This window comes from Pygocentrus nattereri, chromosome 7 (genome assembly GCF_015220715.1).
Source record: "Pygocentrus nattereri isolate fPygNat1 chromosome 7, fPygNat1.pri, whole genome shotgun sequence".
Lineage (NCBI taxonomy): Eukaryota > Metazoa > Chordata > Actinopteri > Characiformes > Serrasalmidae > Pygocentrus > Pygocentrus nattereri.
The window spans coordinates 13,577,974-13,594,017 of record NC_051217.1 but is presented as its reverse complement, the minus strand read 5'-3'; the positions used below and the strand labels follow the sequence as shown (position 1 = coordinate 13,594,017).

Below are 16,044 nucleotides of genomic sequence, written 5' to 3'. Positions count from 1 at the left end.
ATTTTTTAGTTTCCCAGCCTCCTACCGATTTTTTTTATTTTATTTATTTATTTTACCAATAGTACTTCTGCATTTACTGTACTGTACTGCAATGCACCATGCACATTTCTGTCTATATACCTGATACACTTGAATATCTGACTATGCAGTAACTGTCTATACGTCCAATACACCTGCTATAACCTTGCACATTTTGTCTATGTTCGACACTTGTACCTACTGACTATGCACACTTTGTCTTGTCTTTTACTGTCTTTTGTCTTTGCATTGTCTACTATGCACCTTTTATTACTGCAGTTAGATAGTGTTTCGTTATACTGTACTACCCTGTATTGTATAATGACAATAAAGTTGAATTGAATTGAATTAACTAAAACTTCTGAAGTTTAACTGCTTGAAACATTTTATGCATTCAGCAATCAAAACATGTTTTGATCATTGACAACATTGATTCAAAACATTTGAACAGTGATTCCTTCGAGTAATAGTGTATATACTTAATCAAGGGCTCTGTGTGGCTGCTTTCCTTCATAAAAGTGTGTAATTGAATGCACATCATGAAATATTTATTATTCTTACAGGAAGAGCCAACCACTGGTCAGCCATCATTGGGGCATCCCACTCCAAGAACTATGTGCTTTGGGAATATGGAGGATATGCAAGTGAAGGAGTGAAACAGGTTGCAGAGCTAGGCTCCCCAGTCAAGATGGAGGAGGAGATTCGACAGAAGGTAAGGAAACATATGTTGTGAGACTTTTAAGCACAAAGTCATGGTGTCTTTAAATGATAATTCTGCTGAGGACAATAGTTTGGCACATAGTCTTTAGAACAGTGGTAATGCAAAACAGATTACTAATCATGTTCAGTAAAATATTCTGAGAATGCTCTTCTAATTGATATTTTGCTAATATTGTCAGAAAACATTACTGGATCAGTGCCTGTGGGAGCTGGGTGGGGCTTGGTGGTGCTTGCCTTGATTTAAATTTGTTCTAAGTGTTGTTTTGCATGATAAAATAATGTAAAACATGCTTTACGCTGTGTGTTCAGTGGGCCCCTGTCTTAACTAAAGACATTAGTGATAAACCCACTGCTCCAAATGCTTTCTGTTTTAATGCTAATTTACCTTGCTGCAAATTGGGTGCGCATTATCCCTGTAGTCTTTTAAGGAGTCTGATAAGAATAATAATAGGAATTAGAGGCTGCATCCATGGGACAGTAATGATAAAATAGCACAGAAACGGCACTGGGTGGTCATTACCTTACTATGGCAGTGTAACAGTGTAATTACATGGTTATGAAGAAGTGACAATGCCGGAGGACGACCAAAAATGGAGTAAACAATGGTGTAATCTACAAGGGCACAGTTTAGCACAGCACATAGATATATTTTAGATCTTTAAAAGATTGCTGTTCTCACCGAATTGAAGCACAAATGTTATTGCAAGCTCTCAGATTTCTGTTTCCTTGATTTTTTTAAGCAATAAAGCACTGCACTTCACTGGTTGAAGTGGATTGAATTGAATTTGGCTCCACATCTCTCTCTATATATCTCTATCGTTATCACTGCGCCTATTTTTAAAGTCTGTCTCACTTTTGCCATGTAGCATTTTGCCATGTTGGAAAGTATGGGATGATGAAAGTGATGTAGCAGACGTGGAGTCTGGGTGGATAATGAGCATATTACTCTCTCTCCAGAGTGTGCATCAGAGCCTCTCTTCAGCAGTGCTTCACCTTAATCTTCTCCACCTCCCTTTGTCCTCCTTCTTTCCCATGTACAGAGAAAGCAGCAAGGGCATTATGAGTGTCAGTTCAAATCTTCACAATCACTGCTTTCAGTCATGCATTTACTTATATCGTGGGTTGTAAATGTGATTTCACAGGTTTCTGCCAATATCTTTGTTTGAATTCATATGCACTGTGTAGACTGCCTGATCCAAAACAATTTAGCCCTACTTTTTTTTTACTTCTTACTTTTTAATATTTGAATATCTCCACAGTTTTAAATAAATAATTAATACAAATGTACAAATTTATAAAATAACTACATGTATTTTTAAAAACTACTAGGTACTAGGAACACAGGTAGCTGCAGTAAACACCAGAGGCTGGACTGTCTTGAGAAATAAAATCTTCTTAAATGTTTTTTTTTTCTTTACTTGATTTTAAAAAAAAGGTTTAGAATTCTTGGCCCTCCTTTAAATTGTGTTGCTAACAGATATGTAGTTACACAGCTTATGTATATACATGTGCATCAACTTCAATTTTTACTCATGTAATTACACACATATACTTGATATATGATAGTTGTAACGAAATATCTGTTCTTCTGTAATAACGTGTCATGTGTCAAAAGGCTGTCATCTGCGGTAGACCTCGTACCACTGCCTATTGCTTTTATTCAATGTATAAAGTAGATGTATCCCAGGGTCATTTCTGTGTGGAGTTGCATGTTCTCCCTGTGTCTGTGTGGGTCTCCTCCAGTTGCCCTGGTTTCCTCCTACAGTCCAAAAACATTGGAGTCAGGCAAATTGGAGATGCTAAATTGCCCCTAGGAGTGAGTGCATGTGTGAATGTATATGTCTGTGTGTCTGCCCTGTGAGGGACTGGTGACCTGTCCAAGGTTTTACTTGTGTTCCTCTCAGTGAGCACAGCAATAGGTATGGCTGGATACTGAGAATAGACTCACCTATATGTATCAGTGACACACAATAGGTATTGTGTTCAGAACACCTCCACCTCTATATACTGAGAAGGCATATGGGAGACTTTGCTGTGGTACTTTTCATTACAACAGCACACTGTTCCTCACTGTCACTAGTTGGCAGTTCCTCATGTAATCAGTTTAGTTATTTAAATGATGTTACAAAATTCTCAATTAAAAAAAAAACAATAAAGTTTATCCGTTTGAACATTAAATATCTTGTCTTTGTAGTGTATTCAATTAAATATAGGTTGAAAAGGATTTGCAAATCATCGTATTCTGTTTTTATTTATGCTTTACACAACATCCCAACTTCATTGGAATTGGGGTTGTAATTTGGCGTATCCCAATCATGCAAATTTGACTATAAAAAGGGTAGCTATGTGATTTTCAATTATTGGCATATATATAACGTTCCACAAAATGCATGCAACAACACTGATGTTGCACTTATCACTCATGACCATATCCACTTCTGAAAAGACTGTTTAGTTCTATCATTCCTTAAAAGAGTTAAGTAAGGCTGAGATTAATAACTGGCTCATAATGTTGATGTATGCTGATTTTCATGCTGTATGCTGATTTTAATACATTTAATGAAAAGCATCTTTTAAAGATGGTATATATTTAAAAAATTGTATGGCTAAGTGTGCTGTATGTGTTCTAAATGTAACTTAGATACTTTCTGTATTATGAATATGTATTCCATTAAATTGCAACCATGAATATATGTTAGCTGTTAGTCTTTTTAAACCTCTTAGTTTCACCAATGGTTTTGGACAGCATTTTGGAATGAACATTCTAGGAGTAGTAGCAATGGTAGCATTAACATTTTAGATTTTCTACATCTGAATGGCCATCATTAACTTCAAACATTCTTCACTTACAACTTACTATAACTCAGTCATTTTTCATCGTTTTACTAAATAAGTCCTGGCTTGAGACTTTAAACTTTCAAGTGCGACTTCAGCAGCCATTGACCAAGGTTAGTCCTATGAGTTTCCATTCACACTGATATCATTATACAACAGTGGTGATAAGATCTTTCTTTCTGACTGAATCCATTTTGACCTCTTCTGTCGAGCAGCGTTTACTCTGGTTGCCTGATGTTAGCTCTGAGAACACTGATTCATTATCTAAGCCTTTCAGTCAGCCTAGGCAATACACTTGCATGTTAGACTGGAACAGAACCCTGATGGAAAGGGGACGAGGATACGGGAGGATGGGGAGGGAGGGAAGAAGCTCACACTGAGGGAGACTGATAACTCTTCTATCAGGGGGGTCTGATATCGAACGACTGCAGCAGGAACCAGTGGCAAGGGGCTGGAGGGAGATGTGTTAGGATCTATATCTGTGATGAAACACGTTTCCTTGGCTGGGGGCTGAACTCCTCCATTCCCCGAGCATTCACGCTGCGACGAGGACAAATCACAAGGGGACAAAAGAATCTCGCCTTCATCTTTGAAAATGGAGGGCAGGTAGCTGTGTGATAAAAGCAGAATCCATGCCTGTCACACAGCACCGTACCTGTGCGATATCAGCCCTCACCATGTGTCTTCTGAAATCAGTCTCTCCAGATAGAGTACTGTAAATTACCATTAGAGTTAACAGAAGCAGTATAGTTGGGGTTCACATATAACAAAATGCTTTTACACTTAAAGGATCCTGTAACAATGGCTTCTACCACTTCTACCACTACCCTTTATTGCACAGTGAGGGGTCGATGCATACTGTACATCCATCACATAAGTTGAAACAAAGCATCCCATTAGTTACTTGGAGAGGGTTTAGACTGGTGCAGAGAGACAGCAGGAAAGGCGCAGAATCTCTGTGTATACTGAATAGGACAGAATGCTCCTTCTGCTGGAATCATTGTTTTGAACATACTGTACTTGTTTGGCCACCAGCCTTTTTACTGTTCATTAAAATTTTCATTTTGCTACATTCACAGACATCTCTTCTTATACAAAATTTGAAATTTCTTATGACTGACCTCAATGGTAATGAGCTAAAAATCCGAACAATAATATTAGAAGATAATTTAAACACACATGTGTTTTAAAAGTGATTGATATATTAGACACTGATATAATTGTCAGTTTTCTCTTAAGTATTTATCAGGCCATGTTCACAGGGTTGGAATGTACTGGTAGACAAATATACAAAATGCCATATCATCGTGGACTGAATACAAAAATTGAAGTATCTGTTTTCAGGCCACGATGCTATGGCATCCACCACAGGCTAAGTTGCCATGCCATGCAAAGTGGCTCTTGGGGTGTGCCGCATTCCAGTTGCAAAAACAAACTGCTGTTGTTCTTGTCTGGTTTAATGATAGTTGTGTTTATTGGAGTAATTGCATCTGAGGAAGGTGGGCTTTGCAGTTACCACATTCACACCTGTATTTAGCACCAGGAACACTAACTTAAATGATAAAAGAGACTGAAAAATCTCTCCTTTGATAATCACAAATGAAAAAGGCAGTGTTTGCATGGTTGCATGCTACTACTAGTCACACAATGAGCCACAAAAAGACACTTTACCAACATCAACATATAAACGCAGCTTTAGCTGGCTCAACTGGTTCTCCTTATAGTGGGAACTTAGCTAAGCTGTGCTGGATCATTTAGACTACTTAACTACATTGTGTAAAAAGTAAAAAAGTCCAGTAGCAAGGGTGGCAGGCAAAACCCATTAATTGACATGTGAAAGTATGTTTTCTCAAAGATGGTCAGAATTTGTAAAATTACAGTGATTTAATTTATTAGAAATACTAACATTTACTGTAATGCAACAGTTTCACCACTTCAACATGTTACTCTGACATACAATATTTCAACATAATAATATCAGTAATAACCATTAAAACAAACACAAATGTCTTTGAAATAAAATCACTCATTAGTTTTTTAGTTTCTGTAAATTAACAATAGCTGCATTAAAATAAAGTATGTATGATTTATTTGCATGTATTAAACCTTTTTTTTTTTCAAGAAAATGTATCAACCATTAAGTTTGACAGTACTTTGAAAGTGAAAATACTAGCTAGAAAGTAACTAGAAAGTGCTGGTATTTGACTGTGGCAAAGAAAACAAAGTTCAGTGCTGTGAAAAAAACAAGAAGAACACCACAGTCAATCATTCACCCTAAACAACTACTCAAGGTAATGACAATTGTAGGATTTTGGTAATTCAGTCTTTCCCATGGTATGTAGCTGGTTGTTATAGAAACATTTTATGTGAGGTAAGATATCATGTACCGTGTTTATATTTAAAAATCATGGTCATGGTCATGGGTGGGTAATTTTCAAATGATTAGGTTTTATGAATTGGCTAGTTGGTGGTCGACTGCCAACCCCCCCCACCAATCCCCCCCCCCAACCATTGCTTTATCAGCTGGATTTTTACAGATATCAGTAATTGCTTATCGTGCTTATCATGCATGCTTCATTGTCACTGTGATTTTGCAAACGATCCCAGCAAAGGTGATGTTGTAGCTGAGATGAATCTGGGCATGAAAGCACGAAAGCACTTCCAGTATAAATTGACACCAACACAGATTGCTTCTGTTTCAGCAGAGAGGGATGGTGGTGGTGTTGTGGGATGGGGTGGGGGGTGGGGTGCGGGTGCTCTTGATGGTGCATACATGGATGAGCAGATCAAAATTTGAAAGGAAAAAGAGGCAGAGTGGGTGGCAGAAGTGTTGTGATTTCAGTTTGTGCAAGGTTGCATTTAGTGAGCCAAGCAGGCGTGGTAGTACAGATGAGCCAAGCGCTGCAAAGAGCATGGCAGTAATGGCTTTATTTATCATAGTGTATATCCATCTCTGTCACCCTTTCAGAGAGCAGTATTATATGTGTACGCCCATCTGTCCTTCCTTCTGTTGAGCTCCTAGCTTCTTTGCCATTTGTTTTCTACAAAGGCCAGAATCCACTGATATGTGAGCGCTCTTTCGCTACATCTGAACAGAAGCTCACATTGATGTGCTGTTCCAACTACTCTCCAGGGACACATGCTTGTCATTATTATGAACCGATTTTTTTCCCTGTCTTTTTTGGCTATTATCATTATTTTCGTTGATACGTTGCAAGGTCATTACTGAGTCTCTGTGGGTGAATAAAGTGAAAATGAAAGAAGCCATGCTTCAATAAATTCATTTCATTTAGCCAAGAAAACACCCAACAAAACAATTGTTTCCATGAAAATCCTTTTACGCTTTTCTAAAGTCCACCCAAAACATCTCAGGTGTCCTCTTTTCAATGATAAGAATATGATTGCTTGTAAATTCACCCATATAATTCTCTACTTGCTTTGTGGTAGTCCTGCATGTTTGCCTCTACATTGACGTCTCTCTTAATGGTTTTGTTGTAGGTTTATTATTTGATGGAACATAGTAGAAGTATGTATTGGTGGAAAGTTGTTTTTTGGTTCATACCTGGTGACAAATTGTTGAGAAAACAAGTTTGTTACCTCATAATCTCTACAGCGAATGTAGAACCAAAAACATAAAGCCTTAACTGATAAAGACAAAAGGAAACAGCTTTATGCATGCTAAAACTATATTTTCTGTTTGCGAAAAGCATCTTATAGCATGATTGTCCATTTCTAAGGGCATAACATGCTGTGTCCCCTTCCAATTTTCAACCAAAGTTTGCACACCACTGACTTTCATGAAAACAAGAAAAACATGAAACTGAATCCCAGCCCTATTCGCCCTTCCCACATAGCAGCAGTCAGTAATTTGTGTATGCAGTCAGCTATTACCTTGGCTCAGTGTGGTGCTAATGAGAAGGCTGCTGTTGTGGCTGCTTTAATGGCAGCCTAGGCTTGCTCTCAGGGTGCACTGGCACAGGCCACTGGTGGGCCTCTGATGGGATGTGAAATTCTCAATGTCCTCTAACAGTGTGAGGAAACTGTTATGTTTCTGCAAAGTGCACAAGAGCAAAATGCTAGTAGTAGGCTACTATGGTGATTCAGACAAGGAATCTAGTCTTAATCTCTATCTTCCCTTTCCTTTTTTACTGTTTTTGATGTGGTTTTGTGTTTGGTGCATCATTTTTTTGTTTTGGTAAACACTGAAAATGAGTCCCACCGACCTGAAAACCACACTAGGGTTAAGCTTTCTCTTGCCTTTCCTCTTTTCGACTCCTACCATCTTGTTCATGTTCCTCAGTCTGATTCAACCACTTGACCACCTGCTATGGGTTATAACTCCATTTTATTAATTCTGTTCACTTTGGCTCTGTCCCCTCTATTAGAGTGTCTCCATGTTGAGCCATCAGTATGATAGTATGCTAAATGCTCCATCCGTTGTACTGTAAGCTCCTTTAACAACCTTCAACTTGCCTGGGTCTCGTACTGAAGCTCCTATGATGTCAAAGATCTCTTGGCTGACCAGTGTTGGTGGTTGCACAATGTGAAACAGAGCTTACTGACCTCTTTGAAGTGTTGGCTCTACCAGGTCATTCAGGGAAGTCTCACAAGTCTCACAAGCCAGACTTTTGACTATAGCCAGAAAGTCTGGTGAGTTTCATTGCTCAACATGGCAAAGAAGCACTTTGACAGGAGAAGGAAATTTTAAATTAGAAAATGTAACTAAACTGCTGCTTTTTTATGACAGAAGATTGTTACAAAGGTGCTATAACATGGAAAATGTCAATAACAATTCATAATGATAATAAGTAATTATATTTGTTATAGTTATGATAATGGCAGTAACAATAATAGTAATAACAGCAACAATGTTAGTTCTTTGGACCTCTCATAAATAGTTTTATTCTTTTTTTTTTTTTTTAGTATGGTAGAAGTATAATGATTAATTAAAATATTAAATTCTTGCCACTATCAACATGCAAGTTTGGATTTCCAGTGCAGAGTGATTACATACCTACTTCCTGACCTTCACGCTCTGGCTCCTACTTATAACTGTAGTTAATTAGAGTAGATTTGCATTACAAACATGATATTCAGGTATACGGTAGATTAACTGAAATCACTTGCCTGCTATTGCCAACCAAGACTATTTGCTCTCTTTGCACTGGAAAAGGGCACAGCCTTCATTCCTCTATATGAAGATGTGAAGAAAATGAACCTCCCGTAAGGTGTAAAAGAAAGCGTTATTATTTGCTTTGTGTGGGTGAAAAAGCCGGTTGTTGTTCTGTCATATACTGTCTAGTAGAACAGCCAAAGAGCGCTGCCTTGATGTTTGACATAATGACAGATGTGACATGAAACAATGTTCAGTCAGCATTCTGCTGGAGGTATTTATATTCTCTTTAGAACAACGTGCACACTCTCATTCACACTCTGCCTGCTTCCTTTCTGTGCTTTCAGAATACTTTGTGCAGCTCCTGTTCCAAGCCTCAGCACAGTTTGCTCTAATCTGCGGCGCTGACGTTGACACATTCACACTTTTAATTGACATACTCTGTGAGGGTGCTTTTCTGACAAGGGCGTTCGTTAGTTAGACTGCAATATCGATCAGACTTTGATGTTAAAAACAAAGAAGAAAAAAGGAGAAAATCTGAAAAGATTTGAGGAATTGTTTCTGCTGCCTGAGATATAGAAGACTGGGAGGTGGAGTGAGGACGGCTTTGCTGCATACAGGAACTGTCAAATAACAAACCCACGCACCCACCATGCTTACTGTGATTTTGGGTACGTGTGTTGTGTTGTGTTTTGTTGTGTTTTGGTATATGCATTTGGATTTCATGGATGTGTGAAATAATCTAACTGAAGCAGGTGCTCTTGTACAGATGGCACAGTAGCACTTTTGCTTTTCCAACACTGATACTAACATTGAACCTTGTGTATATGCTGATACTGATACTGATGCTCAAGATGTTTTAAAATGAGCTATTTTTAACAAAAGCACTTCTCTTATGATCTCATGTTACTAAGCACAAAGGGCTCAAACAAACCCTTCCCTGCATGAAGAAATACAGAGCCAACAGTATATGACTTATATAAACCAGTTTTTTTTTCTGCTAAAGCAAAAGGGAACCTAAGTCTATCTAATAAGCTTAATCTTGCTTATGTCTTGTGAGCATTTATACATATACAAAGAATGCAGTATGAATAATGTTCCAGTATTTAATAAATGGACAATGTATTTCACCAAAATGGTGACAGCCTGGTTAGCATTATATTCACCAATCACAAGGCTAGTGTGGCTCCTTCTGCCGAGCTTTAATGAAACTATGAGTTCCTCATGGTAAGAAAAACTTCTTCTTCCATTCATTCATTTGTTTTTTTTCATTGTATGTTTCCTGAGGGCACAAGTGAATAAGAATCATATAAGCTGGCCATGTTAGTAGACACAGCTTGGTCTACAGCACCACCTACATAGTATCTGTTTTAATCATTTTCCTTTGCTTGCGCTATTGTGCTTATTTCTGCTTCAGTTGCATAGCAGATGGGGAATGTTGGACTGAGGAATGTCAATCAAGCTAGCTCAATAGAACTTTAGGACCATGCCCAGACAGTTTTTACTTGGGTATTTTTAAGCAGTTTTTATATGTATATCTTATTTTTTTTAGTTTAAACTTTGCTTAATGTTTAAAATAACTCAATTATATATATATATCTATATATATCTATATATGTATATATATGTATAGCCCATTTTGTCAACAACAATAATGATAATCATAATACATTAATTTATATAGCACCTTTACATATAAATGCAGTTCAAAGTGTTTCTCAGTGAAATCAAATAAAACATCAACATTTTGTATGCAAAGTAAATAGCACAATTACAACAGTGTGAAAGAAATGTTTGTTAAATCAAAATGCTAATACATAGTAATAAATAATACAAAAAACAAATAGTAACAAACATAAACATATAAAGAAAATAAGAACAATAGAGTGAATTAAACAAGGTTTGAAGTAAAAACAGAAACAGAACAGAAATCTAGCAGAATGCTAAGCTAAAAAAATATTTCCAGCTCCCTTTTAAAACTAGTAACACATGGTGTCTGATGAAAATTGATGAGTTCCAGATTTTTGATATATTGTTTCTCCAGCCTTTTTGTGCTTCATCCTGAGATCCTTCAATAAAGCAGCACTTTATCTTAAAGCACGATTTGGAACATATTCTGCCATATTTCATGCTAGATTTGTTACAGAACAAGATCAGATTCCTTTTTTATCCTCCAATATCTAATCCAGCATGTTCTGCTGCTGTCGGTCAATACCAGTCCTGGGCATTGGCTCTGCTGTTTGCCCAGGTCTGCCAAGAGAGAAAGTGATGTCAAAGTACCCACAGATGCTTGTGTGCTGTGTATATTGATAATTGGCTCTATGTGCATCAGTGGGAGCTGTATACCCCATTAAGCAATATCCTTTTCTATGCAGCTATGCTCTCATTTATTCCTTATATCTCTTTATCCCTTGTCCCTTTCCCGGGAGACGTCTCTGAGAGGAGCGTGTTCATCATTCTCCAGTCAGCCAATCGAGTCCTTTTCCACTCTTCTGCTAATAGATGACTTAGTGGTAATGACCAGTTGTTCTACTTCTCTTCGAGCCTCCAAGTCAAGTCCTTTACATGAAGGAGTGCTTAATGAATTGTTTCTGTAGCTTCTCAGTATCAACTGTGATACTTCTCAGCAATGCCCCTAATGCAGACTCTTTCATACTGACTATTATTAAACATTGGAGATAATTTAAATATGGGCTGTATCACCAACCATTTGAAGAGTTTTATTTATTTATTTATTTATGGCTAAAGTCAAAAGAGGATATGACAGAGAGGGAGGGACATTAATGTTTTAAACCAGTGCATACTGAGTTGCATGAAAGGCTGGTGTATTATTAGAAATAGTATGGCTACCTAAATGGGGTAAGGGTGCTGTGGGGTTTGCTCTGTTTGGAGTGACACTGTGCTAAATTCTCGCTCCAGAATTCTTAAAATATCTCAACTGACTTAGTAAACACTGACTGAGTAGAAAATAAATAAATAAATAAATAAAATTAAAGCTCATAATGTAGGTCTAGCCTTTCAAACCTGTTGGCCATTTAACAGCTGCCATCTTCTTATTCTACCAGAAACCATGAAACTAGTTTAACTTGCATGTTTAATCTCTTAATCTGAGATTAATCTTAATCTCTTTTTTTTTAATGTAATTTTTTTAATTTTTTTAATGTTTAATTTTTTTAATTGCTTTCTTTCTTGTGATGACGTAAGCGTGAGATTGCACAGCCTAGTTATATTTAGATTTGTTATGCATATCATCAGTGCAGAGCTTTCGACTTATTCCTGTATGATGTTTGCTATTTTGAGAGAGAGATATTTGGGAGTTCTGTTTCTAAGCTTTTCCTCTCTGCACATTTCACATGAATTAGTTATGGCCACTAAAAGCAACTATGCTTGGTGTTCATTTTTAAGCTTATGTAATGGCAAAACACTTTCCAATGCAAATACATAGAGAAGTTGATCAGCACTGTTATATCAAAACCTTCTATTAAAACTCTATTTGTATTGTTTTGCTCTTTATTTTTGCACCGTTTAAAAATGTCAGTGGGTTTATATATTGTGTAAACACTTCATGAAGAATAGACCAATAAATGGTCCAAAATGGCTTGGAACCAAATCTGTTTGGGTAACTCTTTACAACCCTGCTACGTAATAATGACAATCATTATGCCATAAACATGCATCAAAATATATATCTAATGCATGACAACCTCTGACTGGATGTGTTACATTTTTTACATCAGATGCAATTTTTTTGCTGTGTATTCTAGCTACATGTCATGATATCAAACATTTTGATCTCTGTCATGAAAATTAACAGTGATGGTAACATGACACTGTTGTATTATTCAATATATTCTGTCATGGCAACTCATGATAGCATATGACAGCCATCCCCTGATATTTGGGGGGGGGGCATCTTGGCTGTCTACTGCAGCGCCGACTGGCTGCTAACTCACTTGTCATAGATGTGCTGATGGTAGCTATAATGGCAACAAATTGTTTGATTTAACTAGTCTTCCTTTTAAAATGTTCTTTAGTTAGGAACTGGGGTCTTCCACACATTAATTGAGATCTTACACATTCAGACACGTCTTCAGTCTGAAAAATGAGTAAAAAATCATTCCTTCTACCAGTCTCTTGTGGAAATGGGCAGGTTTTCAGCTTTATAAATATGCTGTGGCATACTATAAAGTTTTTCAGACGTATGCCAGGCATAGTTACAGCTTCTAGGACAAACTGGTTGAACCAGTTTGCAACAGCACCAGTCTGAGGCAGATCAGCATTGCAGCCCTAGTTAGTTAAGAATAGCAAAGACAGAAGCTCTGATTGTGAGTGGAGAAAGCTAAACAATCTATTTTTCCCTAACAAGCAGGATAACCTCAGAATAAATTTATTTTCAGGGCCCACCCCCCAGAATTTTGATTGTGAAACATTCAGGGGGTCCAAGAGGTTAATTAAGGGTCCTTAATTAAGGGTCCTGCATTTTGGACTTTGTGGTTATGTCAATGTGATGCAGAGTTGTAGTGATGTGTAAAATTGTATTATATTAGTTTTTTTCTGCTGCTACAGGCAGTTAAGGGGCTATATATTTTTTTTTAGAAAAACAGTAAAGATGTCCTTAATACAACCAGATACTTTAGTAACAGTTCATTTGGATAGCCCTCTGTAAATGCTTTGAAGATGTTTATTTTGCATTTAACCTACATTCAACTAAATATCAATTCAGTTAACCTTAAGCTTAACCTCAGCCCAAAATCAATACCCAACCCTCACCCTTGCCCCAAACCTACCCCTGGTACTAATTCTAATGCTAAACCTAACACTGTTGAGAAACTGAGTTTCGCCAGATAGCGAGTTAATAATTTGAACATTATTGAGAAAACTTCTAATATATCTTAATTTAACATGAATAGGATTCTTTAAAGTAACGACAGTTATAAATGCTCAGATAAGGATATGTAACAACTACTGAAGTTGAAAAGATGATATTTTGCATTTCTGTGAATCCAGAGACACTTACATAGATTCGTTTTCACAAACTTTTGTCCATGTGCTGTTTTAGGTAACTTATGTTTTAATCAAAAGTAGGTTTGCTTGGCTTTAAAAAAATATTTTAGGTCATTTGGTCAGTGTCAAGAGTAGTGACATGTGAGAGCAATATGTATTTCATAACCTTTTATTTTATTTTATCTTTTATTTTTTACAGGACTGTTACAATTGAAAAAAGCCATTTTCTAATTCAACTTCTTTTCATGCATTTGAAGGTTTTGATTTTGAAATTACAAGTGTGGCCTGAATTAAACTGAAAATGAATATGCTTCATAAATTATAGCTCAGTACATCTGAAAATGTGGTATAACACAAGTAGGCTGTTCATTGTTGCACTGGGCTTAAAATGCTAACTTATATACAAAAATCCACTGCTGGGACCTAACAGTACCTGTAGTTGCAGAAGTGCCCATTAACATACATTAATGTTAAGAACATATATATTTATTCTTTTCTTGGAAAGTTGCCATTTTGGAGACAGACAACAGATATGTATTACAACAACAATGTTGTGTTTAATCTTTTTCATTGTGTACACTTGATAACATGGCAAATTGTACCAATGGCCCTCAGTACAGGAAGACTCGATAACAAGATCCATCCCTAGATGGGTCCTCTCTATGCTCTGTCCATCCTCTGTTTGTGTATGTGGTGTCCCTGTAGTGCCACATTTCAGCCTTGGAACCAACAGACTGGAGAGAGATCTAAGGCTCTGGACATAAACGAGGCCGCCAGCATGCAGTGGCTGAATGTCTCAATAGACCTGCTGCTTTGCCAAGCCTTTATTTTCTTCTCTCTTTTTTTGATTCCTGGTTAGGACATCTCTGCCAAACAAAAGCTTGTTTTAACAAGGTAAATAACTTTTTCCCCTCCAAGTATTGGTAGCACATCACTTCTATTGACTGTACAGAGATGATAAAGTATGATACACAGCATTAGCAATGACCTTTGCTCTGCTCATAGCCTAAGCGTCTGGGAGATGGTGCCAACGGAGACACAGTGCAGTGACAGGGGACATATTCTCTAATGCCTTATTACACACAGTCTTCAGCTATTTGAGCACTGGATGACTTCCATCAGACTCTTCCCCTGCTCAATCGTTCTTCCGGTTCTCACTGTGTTCTGGCCATTGTGGTGCCACTGCTGTGGTTCCTGAGCCTTTTGTTGCCCTGGGCTCTTGCATTGTTTTCAAAATGCTGTCCTGCACATTGCTGGCCATTATTGTTTCATTTCAGTCAGCTGGCAGTTTTCTGGGAGTCTGTCAAGTGGGATTTGGGAGTTGGACTGAAATAGTCTCTTATAAGAAAACAATGATGGTTGAAAAAGAATGGTGGTGGTGGTGGGGGGGGGGGGGGGGGTGCCTAAATGCCTTGGCAAGCGAGAATGTTATTATAATCTGCAGTCCTTTGCTGTAAAGAATAGGTAAGCAGATTCTAAAATTGAAATTGCATGTGCATGTGTGCGAGACCACATTTTTGACACAGTGTAGACTGCTGTGCCTTTGTTAGCTTTGATTGCAGTTCTTCAGGCACATTCAGCTCAGCAGATGTGCAGTTAGTCCATGCTTTCCAGTCTGACCCCATCAGCTGGGGAAGTTGGTTATGAAAGGGCTTTCTTTTCAAAAGCGATTTGGCCTTGTAATGCAGTGTTCTTAAGCTTGCGCTCCTTATGAATAATAACTAAACATTTTAAGCTGCCTAGAAGGAAGCTGAAGAAGTGTCCTGAAGTTGAGGTCACAGTAATGGGTGTTGGAATAGCCTTAGTCCACACCATTTATCTTACCTGAAACTAAGATTAGAAAGAATAATGTTGGCCTTGGGCAGAAATAGATAAAAATGTATGCACTGAGTTGCCAGTTTATTATATACATCCAACTTGTACCTACTGTCATTGGCTCTTTTTGCAGGTACACCTAGCATATAGATGCACTTTGTAGGTATACAGTTGCTGACAGTAGTCCATCTATTGCTGCACAGTGTATCATTTAACCTCTATTCTGACCATCAATGGCAAGGGCAAGCACCACTAACTAGATATTGTGTGAGTGGTGGACCAGCAGTGACACTGACATTGACAGTGGCATGCTAGTGTGTATGTGGTACTCAGGCATATGCATAGATAGACTCCAGGTGAGGCTTGAACCCCTGCCCTTTTGCCCCCAGATGAAACAAGCAGAGTGTCTTAGACACTGGAGTAGAGATAGTGGTTTGGCTGGGGTACTACAAGCATCATTGCTCTTAGGCACCCCCTCTGGTGGAGTACTGACCTACTGGGGAGATTTCTCCTCAGTAACTACAACCAGACACTGATGC

The 16,044-nt window shown here is 37.7% G+C and overlaps 1 protein-coding gene across 1 annotated transcript in view; it reads left to right on the top strand.

Moving 5' to 3' along the window:
• spon1a (spondin 1a) overlaps positions 1–16,044 on the top strand; it is a 129,173-nt gene that overhangs the window by 40,108 nt on the left and 73,021 nt on the right. The window contains exon 6 of the mRNA XM_017708738.2: positions 582–730. Coding sequence (XP_017564227.1) covers positions 582–730 — 149 coding nt within the window. The remainder of the gene's footprint in view (positions 1–581; positions 731–16,044) is intronic.